This window comes from Chiloscyllium plagiosum, unplaced genomic scaffold (genome assembly GCF_037043375.1).
Source record: "Chiloscyllium plagiosum isolate Xiang-an unplaced genomic scaffold, Cpla_swu_hap1 HiC_scaffold_18, whole genome shotgun sequence".
Taxonomy (NCBI): Eukaryota; Metazoa; Chordata; class Chondrichthyes; order Orectolobiformes; family Hemiscylliidae; genus Chiloscyllium; species Chiloscyllium plagiosum.
This window is the reverse complement of record NW_028270156.1, coordinates 39,900,231-39,916,828: the sequence shown is the minus strand read 5'-3', so window position 1 is coordinate 39,916,828 and position 16,598 is coordinate 39,900,231. Positions and strand designations below refer to the sequence as shown.

At 38.1% G+C, this 16,598-nt stretch overlaps 2 protein-coding genes across 3 annotated transcripts in view; one reads left to right on the top strand and one right to left on the bottom strand.

Moving 5' to 3' along the window:
* The window catches only part of pde3b (phosphodiesterase 3B), a 253,356-nt gene that overhangs the window by 218,995 nt on the left and 17,763 nt on the right, over nt 1–16,598 (top strand). For both annotated transcript variants that reach the window (XM_087996527.1, XM_087996528.1), the window contains exons 6-10: nt 4,099–4,306; nt 9,249–9,343; nt 10,245–10,387; nt 12,626–12,760; nt 14,401–14,512. In XM_087996527.1, coding sequence (XP_087852653.1) covers nt 4,099–4,306; nt 9,249–9,343; nt 10,245–10,387; nt 12,626–12,760; nt 14,401–14,512 — 693 coding nt within the window. The remainder of the gene's footprint in view (nt 1–4,098; nt 4,307–9,248; nt 9,344–10,244; nt 10,388–12,625; nt 12,761–14,400; nt 14,513–16,598) is intronic.
* Nucleotides 3,822–16,598, bottom strand: part of cyp2r1 (cytochrome P450, family 2, subfamily R, polypeptide 1) — a 75,853-nt gene continuing 63,076 nt past the window's right edge. Inside the window, exon 5 of the mRNA XM_087996529.1 lies at nt 3,822–3,958. Within this exon, the coding sequence (XP_087852655.1) occupies nt 3,912–3,958 (47 nt within the window). The 3' untranslated portion in view covers nt 3,822–3,911. The remainder of the gene's footprint in view (nt 3,959–16,598) is intronic.

The window sequence follows — 16,598 nt, the reverse complement described above, 5'->3', positions numbered from 1 at the left end:
CTTAATTGTGGTAACTACTTTTGCCAATTTCTGCTTTCAAGTTTGTATGATCATTGAAGTTGATGAAAGTGAGGACTGCAGATGCAGGAAATCAGAGTCAAGATTAGAGTGGTGCTGGAAACGCACAGCAGGTCAGGCAACATCTGAGGAGCAGGAAAATTGACGTTTCGGACAAAAACCCTTCAGCTTCCTGAAATGTTGATTTTCTGCTTCTCTGATGCTGCCTGAATTGCTGTGCTTTTCCAGCACCACTCTAATCTTGACTCTGAATATTGAAATCCTCATGATGTTTGCATTGTGTTTAAAGATATAAAAAATTGGAACAAAAGTAGACCATTCAGCCCTTGAATCTTCAATTAGATCACAGCTGATCTGTTTATGTGACTGATTCTAAATTCCCACCTATCCGCAATAATATGTGATAATGCTGCCTAACAAAATCTCTCATCTCTGACTTTGAAATATTCAGTGACACTGCCCTACTGCCTTCTGAGGTAGTGTGTTCAAAGTTCATAGTTCTCTTAGGGAAAAACATTCTCGGTCATCTCTGTCCTGAACAGAAGATCCTAATTTTTAAAACAATGTCCCCTTGTTCTAGACTGAGCCACATCAGGAAACATACTTAACACTTCCACCTCATCAAGACCATTCTGGATCTTAGACACTTCAATCAAGTTGCCCTTCATTTTTCCAATGGAACCCAACCCAACTTATCCCTATTAGACAACCTACTCATGCCAAGTATCAGCCTAGTGAGCATTGTCTGACCTGCCTTTAATAATTTTTATATGCTTCCTTAAATAAGGAGCCTAAACTTTCACACCATAATACCGTAGTTTGAAAGGTCAGAAACTGGCCATTCAGCCCATTGAATCTGCTCTGTCATTCAATGAGAACATCCACTTTGGTTTTATAACCCTTGATTCCCTTACTGATTAAAAACCTGTCTGTCTTGACTTTGAATGAACTTAGCTATACAGCCTCGACAGTCTTCTATGGTGAAGAACTCCACAAATCTAACACCGTCAGAGAAGAAATTCCACCTCATCTGTACGTTAAATAGGCAATCCCTTAATCTGACATCATGCCTTCTGGTCCTAGACTCTCACAGAAAGGTTTCCCCTTGTGAATCTACCCTGTCAACTTCCTTTAGAATCTTGTATGTTTCAATTATGTCATAGTATTCTTCTATATTCCAATGCATACAGACTTAATCTACTTAACCTGTCCAAACCCACAACCACCTTCAAGTTTCCCCTTCAAGCCACTTGCCATCTTGGTTTAGAAATAAATGGCCGTTTCTTCACTGTCGCTTGGTCAAAGTCCTGGAATTCCCTCCTTGATGGCATTGTGAGTCAATCCATAGCAGGTGGATTGCCGTAGTTCAAGGAGGTAGCTCACCACCACCTTTTCAAAGGCAATAAATGTTGGCAAACTAACGATGCCCGCAACCCATAAATGAAGTAAAAAAACATTCAGGATCAGTCGAGTGGACTTTCTCATGATAACCTCCCATGCCAGAATATCTTTCCTTCGATAAGGGGTTCAGAATATTCCAGCTGTGGTCTGACTAATGCCTTGATTTATTTTAGCAAGACTTACCTCTTTTTAATCCTCCATTTCTATTGAAATAAAGACCAGCATTCCATTTGCCTTCTCTATTACCTGGTGAACTTGGATGCTAACTACTTGAGATTTATGCAGAAGGACTCCCAAATCCCTCTGTCATGCAGGTTTTTGCAATCTTTCTCCAATGGAATAATAACCTGCTCGTCTGTTCTTCGTGTCAGAGAGCAAAATCTCATATTTTCTCAGATTATAATACATCTGCCAAGTTCTTGCTCATCACTTAATCTGTCTGTATCCCTCTACAGACCCTTTGCACCATCCTCAGTAATTATCTTTCCACCTGTTTTTCTGTCAGCCACAAATGCAACTATTGTGTTTATGCTTTTCTCTTCTGTCTCACTGATGTGCATTCTAACTAATTGTGGCCTCAACACTGAGCCCAGCAGCATTGCATTAATTATATGTTACAATCTTGAACATGCCCCAACTCTTTGCCTTCTATTAGTTAGCTAAACTTCTATCCATGCTAATATGTTACCTACTACCTAAGGGCTCTTAGCTAATTAAGTAGCCGAACATATTATACCTTATCAAATGTCTTCTGAAAGTTCAATTCTGCAACAAGCACTGCTTCTCCTTTATTTATCCCGCTTGTTACTTCCTCAACGGATTCAAATAAACTTGCAAACACAATTGTGTCTTTATAAAGCCCTGTGGACTCAACTTGATCATATTCTGTATTGCTAAATGCAATGCTATTTTGCCTTTTATAATCGATTCTGCCATTTTACCAAGAGTAGACCTTAAGCTAACTGGTCTATAGTTACCTTTTTTTTGTTGTCTTCCCTTTTGAAATAAACGTACAGTATTTCTTGGCTGTTTTCCAGTCCTCTTGGACTTTTCCAGAATCTAATCCCGGAAGATTTCTAGCAGTGTATCTCCTATCTCTGTAGCTGCTTTTAACATCTGGATGCATATAATCAGATCCAATTGGTCTTTACCTCCATTAGTTTTCGTTTCCAGTGATAGTTATTACCTTTATTTCTTCTCTTCCTGTTGCATCTGCATTATATAGGAATTTTAGATTGCTAGCGTATTCTACTGTGAAGAATGATGGAAAGTATTCATTTATCTCTTCTACCATTTCACGGTCCCCCTTTATTAACTCCCCAGTCCCATTCTGTCAGGAACCTATGTTAACCTTGGCCTCTGTTCCTTTTTATATATTGAAAGAAACTACCCATCTTGATATTATTTGCCAGTTTACCCTCAGAGTTTATTTTGTCCGTTTTTTGGTTGCCTTTTGTTGGTTTTCATAAAATTTCTCTAATCCTCTGACTTGGCATTAATCTTTGCCACATCGTATGGGTTTTCTTTCTATTTGATGCTCTTCTTAACTATCCTGTTAACCATGGCTGGCTTACCCGTTCCGAGAATCATTCTTTCTCACTGGATGTATATTTTCTGAGTCATGTACTGTTTTCTTAATTATCTAACATTTTTCCTCCACTGTTTTACTTCTAAATGCCTTTGCCAGTCCACCCAGCTAGCTGTATTCTCATTGCTTTGTATTTGCCCTTAAGCTCAGTACAGTTATTTCTGAGTCAGGTTTCCTCCACCCCCCCCCCCCCCCCACCCCTTCAGAGTTTTGTTATGGAGCTTTTCAAGTTCTCTATCTTAGCAGTGTTCTTTCTAGTGTTTTCCCTGTTTAAGAAGCTAATACAAAAGTTATATACATAAGTATTAAAGGTATGGCTATAAGTTCCAGTTGCATGTTGAACTAATGTTTTTGCATCCGTAAATAGGTTTTTTTGCTATCTGTTATTGAATGTTTCTAGTTGTCTAAATGTTACCTTGCAAGTACTTTTTTCATTACTAATGACTGTCAATTCTGAGTAATATTTTGAAATGATTAGAAATGTTTATTCTGACTTGTACAGGATCGAAAAGAATTAGAACTTGAAGGAAAAATAGAATTGCTCACTGTGAAAACCAAGGAAGCTGTGTATATTCGACATTTTATAAAGTATGAATAGATCATGGAAATTCTTCTTCATTAATGACACCGTGCTGTTGCTCAGTTATGCTGTAACACTAAACACCATCTGTATTGGCAGTTGGGGAGTTCACAAGATTGTAGTTTTTACAGTAATTGTTAATCTGAGTTGTAGGACATGCTGCCACACAGTGTTGAAATGTGGATCTACATCTACAATCTCCAAAGCTGCTGACCTTAATGTCAGTTCTGTAAAACAAAAACTGACGGGCATACAGGGAAGTAAAGGGAACATTGTTGAAGGACAGATTGACTTGTTGCGTAATCATTCCTTTTAATTGGTGGTTCAAAAGAACATTGTAGATTGCTGGAAATAGGTTGTTCTCTCGACGACTGTTGGCAAGTAAAAAAAAAAATGAGAAAATTAATTTGGGATTAAATGCACATAACTTCATTCTCATGACTGAAAAGTTTCAAAGAGAAATATCTATGGTATCTTTTGATTAAACTGTTGCAATTCTCCTTCATTTTAGGTATTTCTCCTAGCCTCAGTCCTGTGAATTCCCCAATTCATGGTCCTGGGTCAATAACGGGTTTCAACCGCTCACCGGTGGAATTTCCTGATACAGCTGACATACTGACCAAACCCAGAGTGACTCTTCATAAACCTATTGGATATACACTCAGTTCTCCAGATTTTCAGCAATCTTTTAGAATGTCCAGTAGTGCTGTCTGCAGCAGGTACTTGATGAATTCCTGAATATGTGCATTGAAAGCTATGTCTGGGATTTGAACCTTTGTGAAAAACGTTTTTTAAAATATTCCACAAGCAGGCTTATAACATACTGTACTGTGGTTTGTCATTTGTCACCAACAAAGCTGGCTGGCTAGTCACAATTAAAATGAATAGAGATGGCAAATCTTTCAAGCGTTGTAATTTAGCTTTAAAAGTCATAGTTTTTATTTAAAATTATGCACACATACATTCCAAATCTAAGTATGAAACAGATATTTACAGTACAGTAAAAAGAAGATATTCATGATTTTACTCCAAAGTTGCAAATCACATGGAAGGGAATTACAAATATTTCAGTGTTTTATTTCATGAAGGGTCATCTGTAAATGTTCCATTTTTAACTTCACAGCTATAATAAATATTCCATTCCAATACAGAACAACCTCGATTATCCGAATGACAAGGGCAGGGAGTATTTTTTTCGGATAACGGGTAACATTTTTATGGGACCTTGAGATCTGATCCGGATAATCCAAAATTCAGATAATTGACATTTAGATAACCGAGGGTATTCTCTATTCAACTTGATAATTATTATTGCAAGATAAGTTTGATCACTTATTGTTCAGTTTTAGATTTTGATATTTCCCATTACTCATGTTACTTGTGCAGTTATAATTTAAAATAAAGCATTTAATCAGTAGTTTTTGTTTTTTTAAACTCTGACTCCAGTCACTGATGTGATTTTCTTACAGACCTTTAGCGCAAGTGTTGTATTCTCTTAAAGCTTGCAGAGATGCTTTGTCAGGATGTTGCCACAGGGATGCAGCAGGTTATCGAAGTCATAATGACCTCTTTTGTTTCATTAAAAATGTGCAATATATGAACGTATTCCTTTTGCCTCCACAAAAAGGGGTAGCACATACACATGCATTACACTGTGAGCCCAACTGATGATTTTAAATTATTTTCTAATATAACTCTGAGCATAGTCCATATTACTTAATAAATGGCTTTCAATAGCAGAATCACATTGAATGGTGAGTATACTCTTCTGAGGTTTATAAGCTTGGTATGGTTTCGCATGATTAGCATGAGAACTCGTCATAGAGTCATACAGCACAGAAACAAGCTATTCGGCCCAACTCATCCATGCTACCAAGTTTCCTAAACTGAACTGGTCCCATTTGCCTGCGTTTGGAACATATTCCTTTAAACCTTTCCTATCCATGTACCTTTCCAAATGTCCTTTAAATGTAATTGTACCTGCCTCTGTCAGTTTTTTTGTAGTTCATTTCACATACAAGCCACCCTCTGTGTGGGGGAAAAACCCATCTCTGGTCCCTTTTTAATCTTTCCCCTCTCACCTTAAACCTGTGCCCTTTAGTTTTGGACTCGCCCACCCAGAGAAAAAGACCATGACTGTTCACCTTATCTCTGCCCCTCATTATTTTATAAACCTCCATAAGGTCACAGCTCAGCCACCTATGCTCCAGTACAAAAAGTCCCAGCCCATCTTCATAACTCAAACCTTCCAGTCTTGGTAGGATCTTGTAAATTTTTTCTGCACCCTTTCCAGTTTAATGTAGCAGGGGGACCTGTGTCTCTTGAGTGTCCACACATATATGGACTTCTAAGACATGCAAAAGCAAGGTCTGTTTATGATCTATATTAACTGTGACTGGGTCTGCAAAAAAGAATTGGCGACATGATGTGTAAACTGATGCAACCAGTTCAAAATGAAGTTTTCAGATACACTTTGAAGGAATCCTTAATGAACTCAGGGACATCTTTAACATCTCCCTGAGTTGTGCCATAGTTCCAACGTGCTTCAAGACCGCTACCATCGTCCCTATGTCAAAAAGTCTTCAGTAACCTCCCTCAACATATACCACCCCGTTGCATTAATGCCCATTATCATGAAGTGTTTTGAGAGACTCATGATGAGGCATATTAAGACCCTGCTGCCCCCCCCTCACTGGACATGTTGCAGTTCACATATTGTCCCAACTGCTGAACAGATGCCATCTCCACTACCCTCCAGCTAGCCCTCACCCACCTGGACAAGAAGGATACCTACATTAGATTATTGTTTACAGTGTTACATGCAGAATTGAAGTCTATCATTTCTCAGCACCTGATTGGAAATCTGAGTCTGCTGGGCTTGAATACCTCCCTCTGTAACTGGATCCCTCTGACTGGGAGACTTCTAAGTCTGGATTGGGAACAGCATCTCCAACACTATCACACTGAGCATAGGGACCCCCTAGGGCTGTGTGCTCAGTCCACTGCTGTTCATGCTGCTGACGCACGATTGTGCAGTGATGCACGGCTCAAATTATATTATTAAGTTCGCTGATGACACGATGGGTAGTGGGTTTCATTAGCAGGAACGGTAAGTCAGCATACAGAGAGGATGTGCAGCAGCTAATGGGCTCGTGCAGAGCCAATAACCTGTCTCTGAATGTGGACAAAATGAAAAAGATGGTTGTTGACTTCTGGAGAGCACAGAGCGATCACTCTCCACTGGACGTGAACTGCTCCCCCGTGGAGATATGAAGAATACCAAATTTATTGGTGTCAGCCTGGTGGAGAATCTCATCTGGTACCTCAACACCAGCTCCATAGCCGAGAAAGCCCAGCAGCATCTCTACTTGAGGAAAACCCATCTCCCATCCCTTATCCTCACCACATCCTGCAGAGGTTTCATTGAGAATACCCTCAACAGCTGCATCACTGTCTGGTCTATGAATTGCATTGTCTCAAATCGTAAGACCTGACAACAGATCGTGAGGACAGCTGAGAAGATCACTGGGGTATTTCTTCCCTCATTGCAGACATTTACACCACATGCTGCATCCGCAAGGCTAATAGCATTGTGGACAACCCCACACATGCTTCATTCAAATCCTTCTCCCTCCTGCCATCTGGCAGAAGATACCGGAGCATTTGGTGTCTCACGGTCAGACTGCAATAGTTTCTTCCCCCAATCCATCAGGCTCCTTAACACTGTATGATCGCACTTTATTTCATTTGCAATTTTTGGACGACTTTTTGAATTGCGACAAAAATAGTGTTTTATTAATGATTATTCATTGATACATTGTAATTTGTCCACCACTGTGTGCCTATTGTCTTGTTAGGAATTACTGTGCTGTCTTGCATGTTTTGCACTTTTCCATGCACTTTATGCTGCACTATGTACTCTTGTGTAGTCTGTGTGTTCAAATAGCACCTTGGTCCTGGAGGAACACTCTTTCATTTTCATTGTGCCAGTTGTATATAGTAGAAACGGCAAATAAAGCTACTCTACTTTCATAAAGACTGTACAGGATCTACATCTTGAGAGCAACAGCATATCGATGTGGTCTTTTGACATTGCTAGCCTATTTACTAACAGCCCACTCAAAGAAGCCATTGACATTTGCAGTATGTTGCAAAATAATGGCACTCTGGATGTGTCACTAGTGTCTGAACCTGTTCAGTGAACTCATTAACTTCACAGCATTTGTAGTTGAGTTTAATTTCAATGACAGCATGTATGTTCAAATAGTTGTGTTACCTTTAGGCCCCAATAGGCTAAGCTGTTGTGTGCATCTTCTTTGATTGCTATTAGAAGCATGTCTTTTGATGGAATGACCACCGACCTTCTACTCCTTGGATATTTCCAAACTATAGTTGACACATTTGTGATATTTGAAGGTTCAGTTGCATCAAAGAATTTCTTTCCGAAATGTAATACATTAACTTAATATAAATTCATCATTAAAATGGAGCAATCAAGCAAGCTCCCTTTACTCTCTGCAAGTTGAGAAATATGCACAAAGTTTCTTTAGTACTATCTACCAAAAGCCTATGTCAGTGATCAATGTGTTGGGTTCCTGCACTTTTATGTGCTACAGGATCTGTTATTGAGCAGCTTGTGAATTAAGCCCTAACCATCCAAGCAGTATAAAAATGTAACGTTACAATAGGGCATTTTAAAACAATCATGCTTGGCAATAGCTACCTAATCAAATAGCTCACTATGTACTGCAAAGTCATGAAAGGGCCTCTGTCCACCAGTTTTAGCTCTTAGAAGTTCCCAGATGACTCTGGAAGAAATAAGTGTTTAACTAATTTCAATAATAGACAAAGCTAGCTTTCTCATGCTGTCAGTTTGTAGTAAACCCTACAACACAAATGTGTAATCTATGAATTTCAGTGCTTGTGTGGTATTAGTTATGTTGGCTCGCAGACCATATCAAACAGCACATCCTATCAAACATTCGCTGTAGGTAGCATGTTGATTTTACTCAGCCAGATCATTCTTGTAAGCCTTGGAAAGATGTGCACAAATTAAATGTGATTTTGTTGTTGGATGTTATTTATTAAATAATCCAATTGTGCTCAGAATTACACTGAAAACTAAATTAAAATAATCAGTCAGACTTGCTGTGTGACAAGTTTGCATGTGCGATAAGCTACATACATAGGACTCAGTTTTGTGTTGGCAAAGAAATTCATATACTTTTGTGCTTCTTTTCATGAAACCGAAGGAGACATGGAGGCTGCCAGCGTCTATTGCATTCCCGTGGCAACACCTTGACTAGTCGGTCTCCCTTTCTTGTCTGCAAACTAATTTTGACAGTTAACTGTTCTTGCTGCATATTGCAATGCCAATGCTATTTTGACATATCTGCACCCACTTATGCTATATAACTTGGTCTTCTGTTTTTCCAGTGTGCTCCTTACAACCTTATCCTAATGAGTGCAAGATGAAAAACTTTGAATTTGATCTTGGAAAACCATGCATTTGCAAACAGAATTTAGCCAGTTTTGCAAATCTTGCAACTTAATGCAGAACGATGATATATAGAATAAAACTTGATCATTCTGGATTGTTGGAAAATAAATTTGCTTCAGAATGACTTCTTATTTCTGTCTTTTAAAATGAATTTGTTCCAGTTGTGGACGAAATATGCTTAGACCTGTACAAAATATAGATTCAGGAGACAGCAGTTTGCAGTCAGTTGCAGAATCGCCCTGCACCAAAAGACAAGGTATGTGCTAATTGAGGTTTCCTTCTTTAGCAACAATATTGTGTCATGGGTAAAAATCATTGTTGGGATCTGCTTATTTTTGTTTAGCTGGCAGAATGTTGGACATTGCAGGGACATTGTTAATTTTCTTGCCGTGTGTTTATACAACCATCATGAAATTCTAAATTTTTGACATAGCTCAGATATGGTTCAATTTCTCAATCTGAAGTAACTCATTCATTTGCTTTTAATAATGGGTTTTTTGCAATAAAACAATGCAATTGACTTTTTTCTGGAAAGTTAGCATCACAGGCAATGATCAGAAAAATATACCGGTAGACGATCCTTTATTCGAAATGCTCGGGACCAGCTGTTTTTTGGAATTATTCGGTTTTCAGAATAAGTGACAGTTTAATAGTGAAATTTTTAATAATCTTACTGGAGGAGCTGACTTCTAAATAAGAACAGGATGGTCAGTGCTTGGCCATGTCCCCTCACGTTGCATCTGAGTGACACACATCGAATGGGTGTCGACTTGAGCTAACTGCATGCCAAACAACCTTGCTGATGAGGAAGAACTTCACAAAAAACCTTCGGATTTCAGAGCTTTTTGGTTTTTGGATGTTCGAATAAAGGATCTTCTACCTGTATTAAAAAGTAGCATAAAAATAAACAGCATTATTTTAAATGTTGTTTCATAACTTGCATTTTAACTGTAATAATTTTTTTTATTGTCTTTCTGTAAAGGCATTTTTTCCCCTCTCCATCATTTTTGGGTTTAAGATCAGTGTTTAAAATAATTTAAGTGAGATTTATATCCTTGTGTCAGAAGGAAGTTCTTAGTTAGTACTTGGTGTATAAAACCGCATTTTCACAAATGAGATGGAATAGTGTAAGAAAAATTATGTGTTTTTGTTTTAAGATGAAGGTACAGCTCCTGACAATGGATTTAAGGATGAACACATATCTGGAGTTGACAAAAGGGAACAATTAGAAAATGAAGGATCCATGAAATTTACTGGTATTGAGGACCAGCAGATGCAAGCACAAAATAATCAGTCTGGGGTGAGGCTAATTTCCTTGATTGATTCTTCATTTGTTTTTGTTTACTGATTCAGCAGAAGTGCATTGAATTTGATCTGTCATTCCTACATGAATACGTAACATAACCATAGAATTTATATTTGAATTCTTGTGTGGCAATTGATAGAAATTATTGATAGCAAATAGTGAGTGAAATATTTTTGACATTTCATGTCTTTTGATGTTAAATATTGCAGTTAATATCAAGAGATTTTCTTGACCCTCTTGAATATTCTACCACAGGAAGTAAAAATATTCAGTGATGGTAATATCATTGAACATTGAGGGGCAATGGTTGGATTTTCTCTTTTTGGACATTGCCATTGCCTAGGTTATTGTTTGTTACAATTGTTACATGCCACTTATTAGCTCAAGCCTGAATGTTGTCCAGGTTTTGTTCCCTTGGATATGTCTGCTTCAATATTTGAAGAATTATAAATGTTGTTTACATTGTGCAATCATCAGCAAACATCCCCATCTCTGGCCTTATGATGGAGGGAAAAAAGTCCTTTAAAAAGCCGATTAAAAGTAGTTGGGGCTATGATGTGGCGACCTGAGGACCTCTTGCAATAATGTCCTATGGTTAAATTGATTAGCCTGCAAAATCCCAACCATTTTCTTTGGTATTTGGTATGAATTTAGACACTGGGCAGTTTTTCCTCGATTCCCTTTGGCACCAGTTTTCTTTGGACTCCTCAGTATCACAGATCAAATGCTGCTCTGATATTAAGGACTGTCACTGTCTCTCCTCCTCTCACTTATGGAGTTCTGTTGTTTTGTACATATTTGGACGAAAGCTGTAATGAGGTCATGACATACCTTGACTTCGCAACATCCAAATTGTGTGTCAATGAGCACTTGTTCTGTAGTAAGTCCTAGTTCATAGCAGAGACAACATCACCTTGCTATTAATAGAGAGTAGACTGATGGGTGGTGATAGAGTCATAGAGATGTACAGCATGAAACAGACCCTTCGGTCCAACCCGTCCATGCCGACCAGCTATCCCAACCCAATCTAGTCCCACCTACCAGCACCCGACCCATATCCCTCCAAACCCTTCCTGCTCATATACCCATCCAAATGCCTCTTAAATGTTGCAATTGTACCAGCCTCCACCACATCTTCTGGCAGCTCATTCCATACACGTACCACACTTTGTGTGGAAAAAGTTGCTCTTAGGTCTCTTTTATATCTTTCCCCTCTCATCCTAAACCTATGCCCTCTAGTTCTGGACTCCCCAACCCCAGGGAAAAGACTTTATCTATTTATCCTATCCATGCCTCTCATAATTTTGTAAACCTCTATAAGGTCACCCCTCAGCCTCCGATGCTCCAGGGAAAACTGCCTCAGCCTGTTCAGCCTCTCCCTATAGCTCAAAACCTCCAACCCTTAAAACATCCATGTAAATCGTTTCTGAACCCTTTCAAGTTTCATAACATCTTTCCAATAGAAAGGAGACCAGAACTGCACGCAATATTACAACAGTGGCCTAACCAATGTCCTGTGCAGCCGCAACATGACCTCCTAACTCCTGTACTCAATACTGTGACCAATAAAGGAAAGCATACTAAACGCCTTCTTCACTATCCTATCTACCTGCGACTCCACTTTCAAGGAGCTATGAACCTGCACTCCAAGATCTCTTTGTTCAGCAACACTCCCTAGGACCTTACCGTTAAGTGTATAAGTCCTGCTAAGATTTGCTTTCCCAAAATGCAACACCTCGCATTTATCTAAATTAAACTCCATCTGCAACCCTCCACCACCACCCTCTGTATTCTACCTTTGAGCCAGTTCTGTATCCAAATGACTAGTTCTCCCTGTATTCCGTGAGATCTAACCTTGCTAATCAGTCTCCCATAGGGAACTTTATCGAACGGGATGGATTTGATTTGACCTCCTTTTTGTGGTCAAGATATCAGAATTGAACACAGGTATTCCACAAAGCAGACACACAATCTACTTTTAGCAGTATGCTAAGATGAATGAAATATAAATAAATTGCTGTTTCGCCTAGAAGGAATGTTTGGGGTTTGAAACTTTGGAAAGAGAGGTGAAAAGGTATGTTCCTATGCCTGCATGGGTAGGTGCTGGCCAGAGGACAAATAGTATACCAGATTGTTTTTGGAACAGTTGATAGCATTTGAAAGAAAAAATGTCTTGCAAAATGAGATACAGTGACATAGGCTTTGATATCATGTCTTTTTAAACCAACAAAGCTGCCAGAACTTTCAGTTGAGCTGATCGAAGGACAAGGCACTGACCTATGCATGGAAAAGCTAAATAATTGGAATTTTCCCATTTTTGAACTTGTGGAGATGACAGGTGGACAATCTGGAAGAATTCTTAGTCAGGTTAGTTTTCTGACTGATGGTTTATTTTGCTATGATTAAGTGTAAGTTAACTTTCACAAAAAACTTTATGAACAATTATATTATAATTCAATTATGAATAAGAATCCAAAATGCCCATTTATGGTTTAAGAATTTGTTTAAATTCACATGCCAAAGTTCTGTTTTAGAAAAGTTGAACATTAAGTATTATAGTTCAGAGTTTGAACGTTTAAAAATATGTTATGACTTTTGTTTTGCATCATTAAATTTTAGATGTACGATTTACAAAGACCGACCAAGCACAAGTTTGTGCAATTTCTTAATGAGCGATAATTTTCAGGATCTTTATTTCTATTTCAAAGATCAAAGCAGAAAAACCAAGAACCAAAATGTTATAATTTTCAGTGCTTTTGGATTCTAAACTTCAAATTTCTGTTTTAAAATTTTATTTCCTAATTAATATTTATGGCATCTGGGAACTTAAACACTTCATCTTTCAAAGACTAATCAAAAATAAAAAGTAGCATCAGTGAGTCAGCAAAATTTTCTTTTCTGATATATTAAAATTTTAGAGTGAATCAACAGCTCACACAATAGACTGTTCAGCAGTATCCAGTGTATGATATTGAAGATGCTGACTCTTCTCAGCTGAGTCACCAAATGAAGCACTGATCCATTTGCAACACTTCCATTGCAGTGTGAACAAAAGAAGCATGAATGAACTTAGTTTCCCTTAAGCCTTTCAGAGGTCTACTTTTCCACAGCAATAGCATTGTGATCGGAAATGTCCATAATGTCGACTGACTATTCATGATTGATAGAAATCGTAAAAGGGAGATTTCATAAAAAACAGCTAGAGGTTAAAATTATGATGACTAAAGGTATTTACAAAGGGATTATGCTTGGATTAAGTTACTAGATTTTGAGTTTTTTTCAAACAAGAATAAAAATATGATAATTATTATTTTTACACTATGCAAATGTGTAGATTCCATGCAATGATCCAAGTGTCAGTGTAGTCAAGTGGAAACTGTTTTACTGTCTGAGAGTTGAAAGGTAGAGGAGTTGCATCCTATTATGTACTGCAGTATGTCTTCCTCACTGTCTGAAGAGCAATGTGATGAAAACCCTCAGCTGATGTCCTATCTGCAGGTGTATCAGACTGGAAAGAATGAGGGGAAATAAAAGGGTTTTAAGAGGAAAGGTTTGATTGTTTTTTAATCTTGGTTTTCAAAAAAATTGAGACATCAGAATTTGGATAACCTTGTATTTTTCTCTAAAATTGTTTAAAAAATATTTTAAAATCTCTCGTGATGTGAATACTAAGAAATTATAGATATACATCTGATGGATTTCAGATTGTTTCAATAGCCTAATTTTTTCAAAAAGTTAACTGATTTGTCTACTTGATTTTTACGAACTTCTGATACTACTCATAGCAAACTAGCTAATGAATTTTAAAGTATACGTATGTGCTAAAATATCTGATCCATGAATGCGAATATGACTGCGCAAACCAGTTGTGAATAATCTGTTGTGAAATGATACTAAGCACGACAATAACTGTGTACACTAATAGTCAAAACGTGAGCAATTGTAATTTGCCGATCATTTTCCCTTTGTAATCTCTAATAACCAACAAAACCATTTTGGTGTTTTAGGTCATTTACTCCCTGTTTCTTGATACTGGCTTATTTGATCTCTTTAAAATCCCTGTTCGGGAATTTATAAGCTACTTTCGTGCACTGGAAAATGGTTACCGTGACATTCCATGTAAGTATTAATAGTACCCCTGTTTATCTAACAGCTACATGTCTCTATAAAGGATATATTATCATACGTGACATTGCAAATGCCAAATTGGAGAGAATTACTTGTCTTTGCTTTAGTATCTCTGTGCCATTTTCTCTATCTCCTCTTCTGTTTTTGCTTCTCCACTTGTCTTGTCCTTAGCTTTATTTATCAGTCTTTTTGACTGTGTCCTCTTTTTTTTCTTCAGGGATAAGAAATTTTCACCCAATGGCAGGTTTCCAGCATTTGAGGTTTTGGAAATCAGCCATTGATATATGTTTATCATTTCTTCTGAAAGACTAGCTTTAAAAAAAAAAGTGCTGCTGACAATACGGAAGACTTGAAGGTTACAATTCTTTTTAATGCTTGCTGCAAAGTCACAAAGCTGTCTGAAGGTGGGAAGCAGCAGTTGCTACTCACAGCAACAGTCAGCTCTAATTTTATTTCAAAAAAATCTTAAACTGTCAATTAAATTGACAGTTGTTGAGAGTAAAAATTGACTGTAGAGCAGAGCTGAGAGGAGAGAGTGTGGAAAGGACAGTCACAGATACTCTCTCTCCTGCACTGATTGCTCCTGCTCCTCCAATCACATGCTCCCTTTTATCCATCTTGTTGCTCCTGCTCCTCAGGTTGGAGGAGTGGCATGGATGGAAGGAAGGAAACATCTGGTCAGTAGTCAATGAGCAGTTATTCCCGCACTCAATATGTAGGAGAGTTTTGCTGGATCATCATCATCCGTCACATTGACCAGAAGCTCAATGACCAGTTGGACCTGTTTGTTAAATTAAAGATGAGAAGCTGACTACAAAATTAAAAGAGGCAAGAGACAGAACAAAACCCAGAGCAGGGTGGAGATGGGAGTTTGTCCAGGTGTGGATTCCACACCAGGTTCAGGCGAGTTTGGGAGTCTGTAGTAGGCCATTTTCGGCGTTTCTGCTGGATTGCTGTTGCTCTAGATGAAACTTTATTGCTGGAACAGCACAGCAGGTCAGGCAGCATCCAGGGAACAGGAGATTCGACGTTTCGGGCACAGGCCCTTCTTCAGGATCAGAAGGGCCTGTGCCCGAAACGTCGAATCTCCTGTTCCCTGGATGCTGCCTGACCTGCTGTGCTGTTCCAGCAATAAAGTTTCAACTTTGATCTCCAGCATCTGCAGACCTCACTTTCTCCTCGTTGCTCTAGATGCTCAAGACTTTTCCATTTTCAGAAATGACAAGCTGACTGTCATTGCAACAAATTGGGAACCTTCTCTTTTGAACATGGGGAAATGACAGGCCTATTATTACTTAAAATATGTAAGTTAGAAATGGTACACTTGGGAAATATGGCTACCCTAATTCCCAGTTTTTTCATGAAACTGAAACTTGAATATGTTACCTTGGCCTGCAGCAAGCTTAAGCTGTTTTAGAGGAAGGATAAGATGAAAACGATCAAAATGATGAAATTCATTTGGTCTGTTATCCACTTACAGAAACTATTTATGACTGTCCAATTTCAATTTCATTGTGTCAAATTGTTGAAATTTTAGGTGAAACGGATCTTACTTTGTAATAAATTGGGAGTGGTTTTAGAATCCAAATCTGACAGAGGATACCAAAAAATCGAAGTATCCCGTGCCCCCTCATGTTAACTTGATTTGAATGACTGAGACTGACTAACCTTGCCTTTATATGTGATGAACAAAAACATTTTAGATGACAATCTTAGCTTGTGGGTGGTAACACTTTGCCCTGTTATTGAGGCTTTTCTGCCAATGATGTATATAAACCAACAAGAACATTCTGCAACAAAAACAGAAATTACTGCAGAAACTCAGCAGGTCTGGCAGCATCTGTGAGAAAAAAGCAGAGTTAACATTTTGAGTTCACTTGAAAAACCTTTGGCTTCTGTAGTTCTTTGTCTGATGTTAATAGTTTGTCAGCTTTCAGAATGGATTTCATACTTCAATACATATGCTAACTGCATAAAAAGCTAACATATTGAAATGCTAAGTCCACTTTGGTGATTTTATACAAATGCATTTGTCTACAGTCTTGATGGTAATAGAAAGCAGTACTCAAGTTTCTAT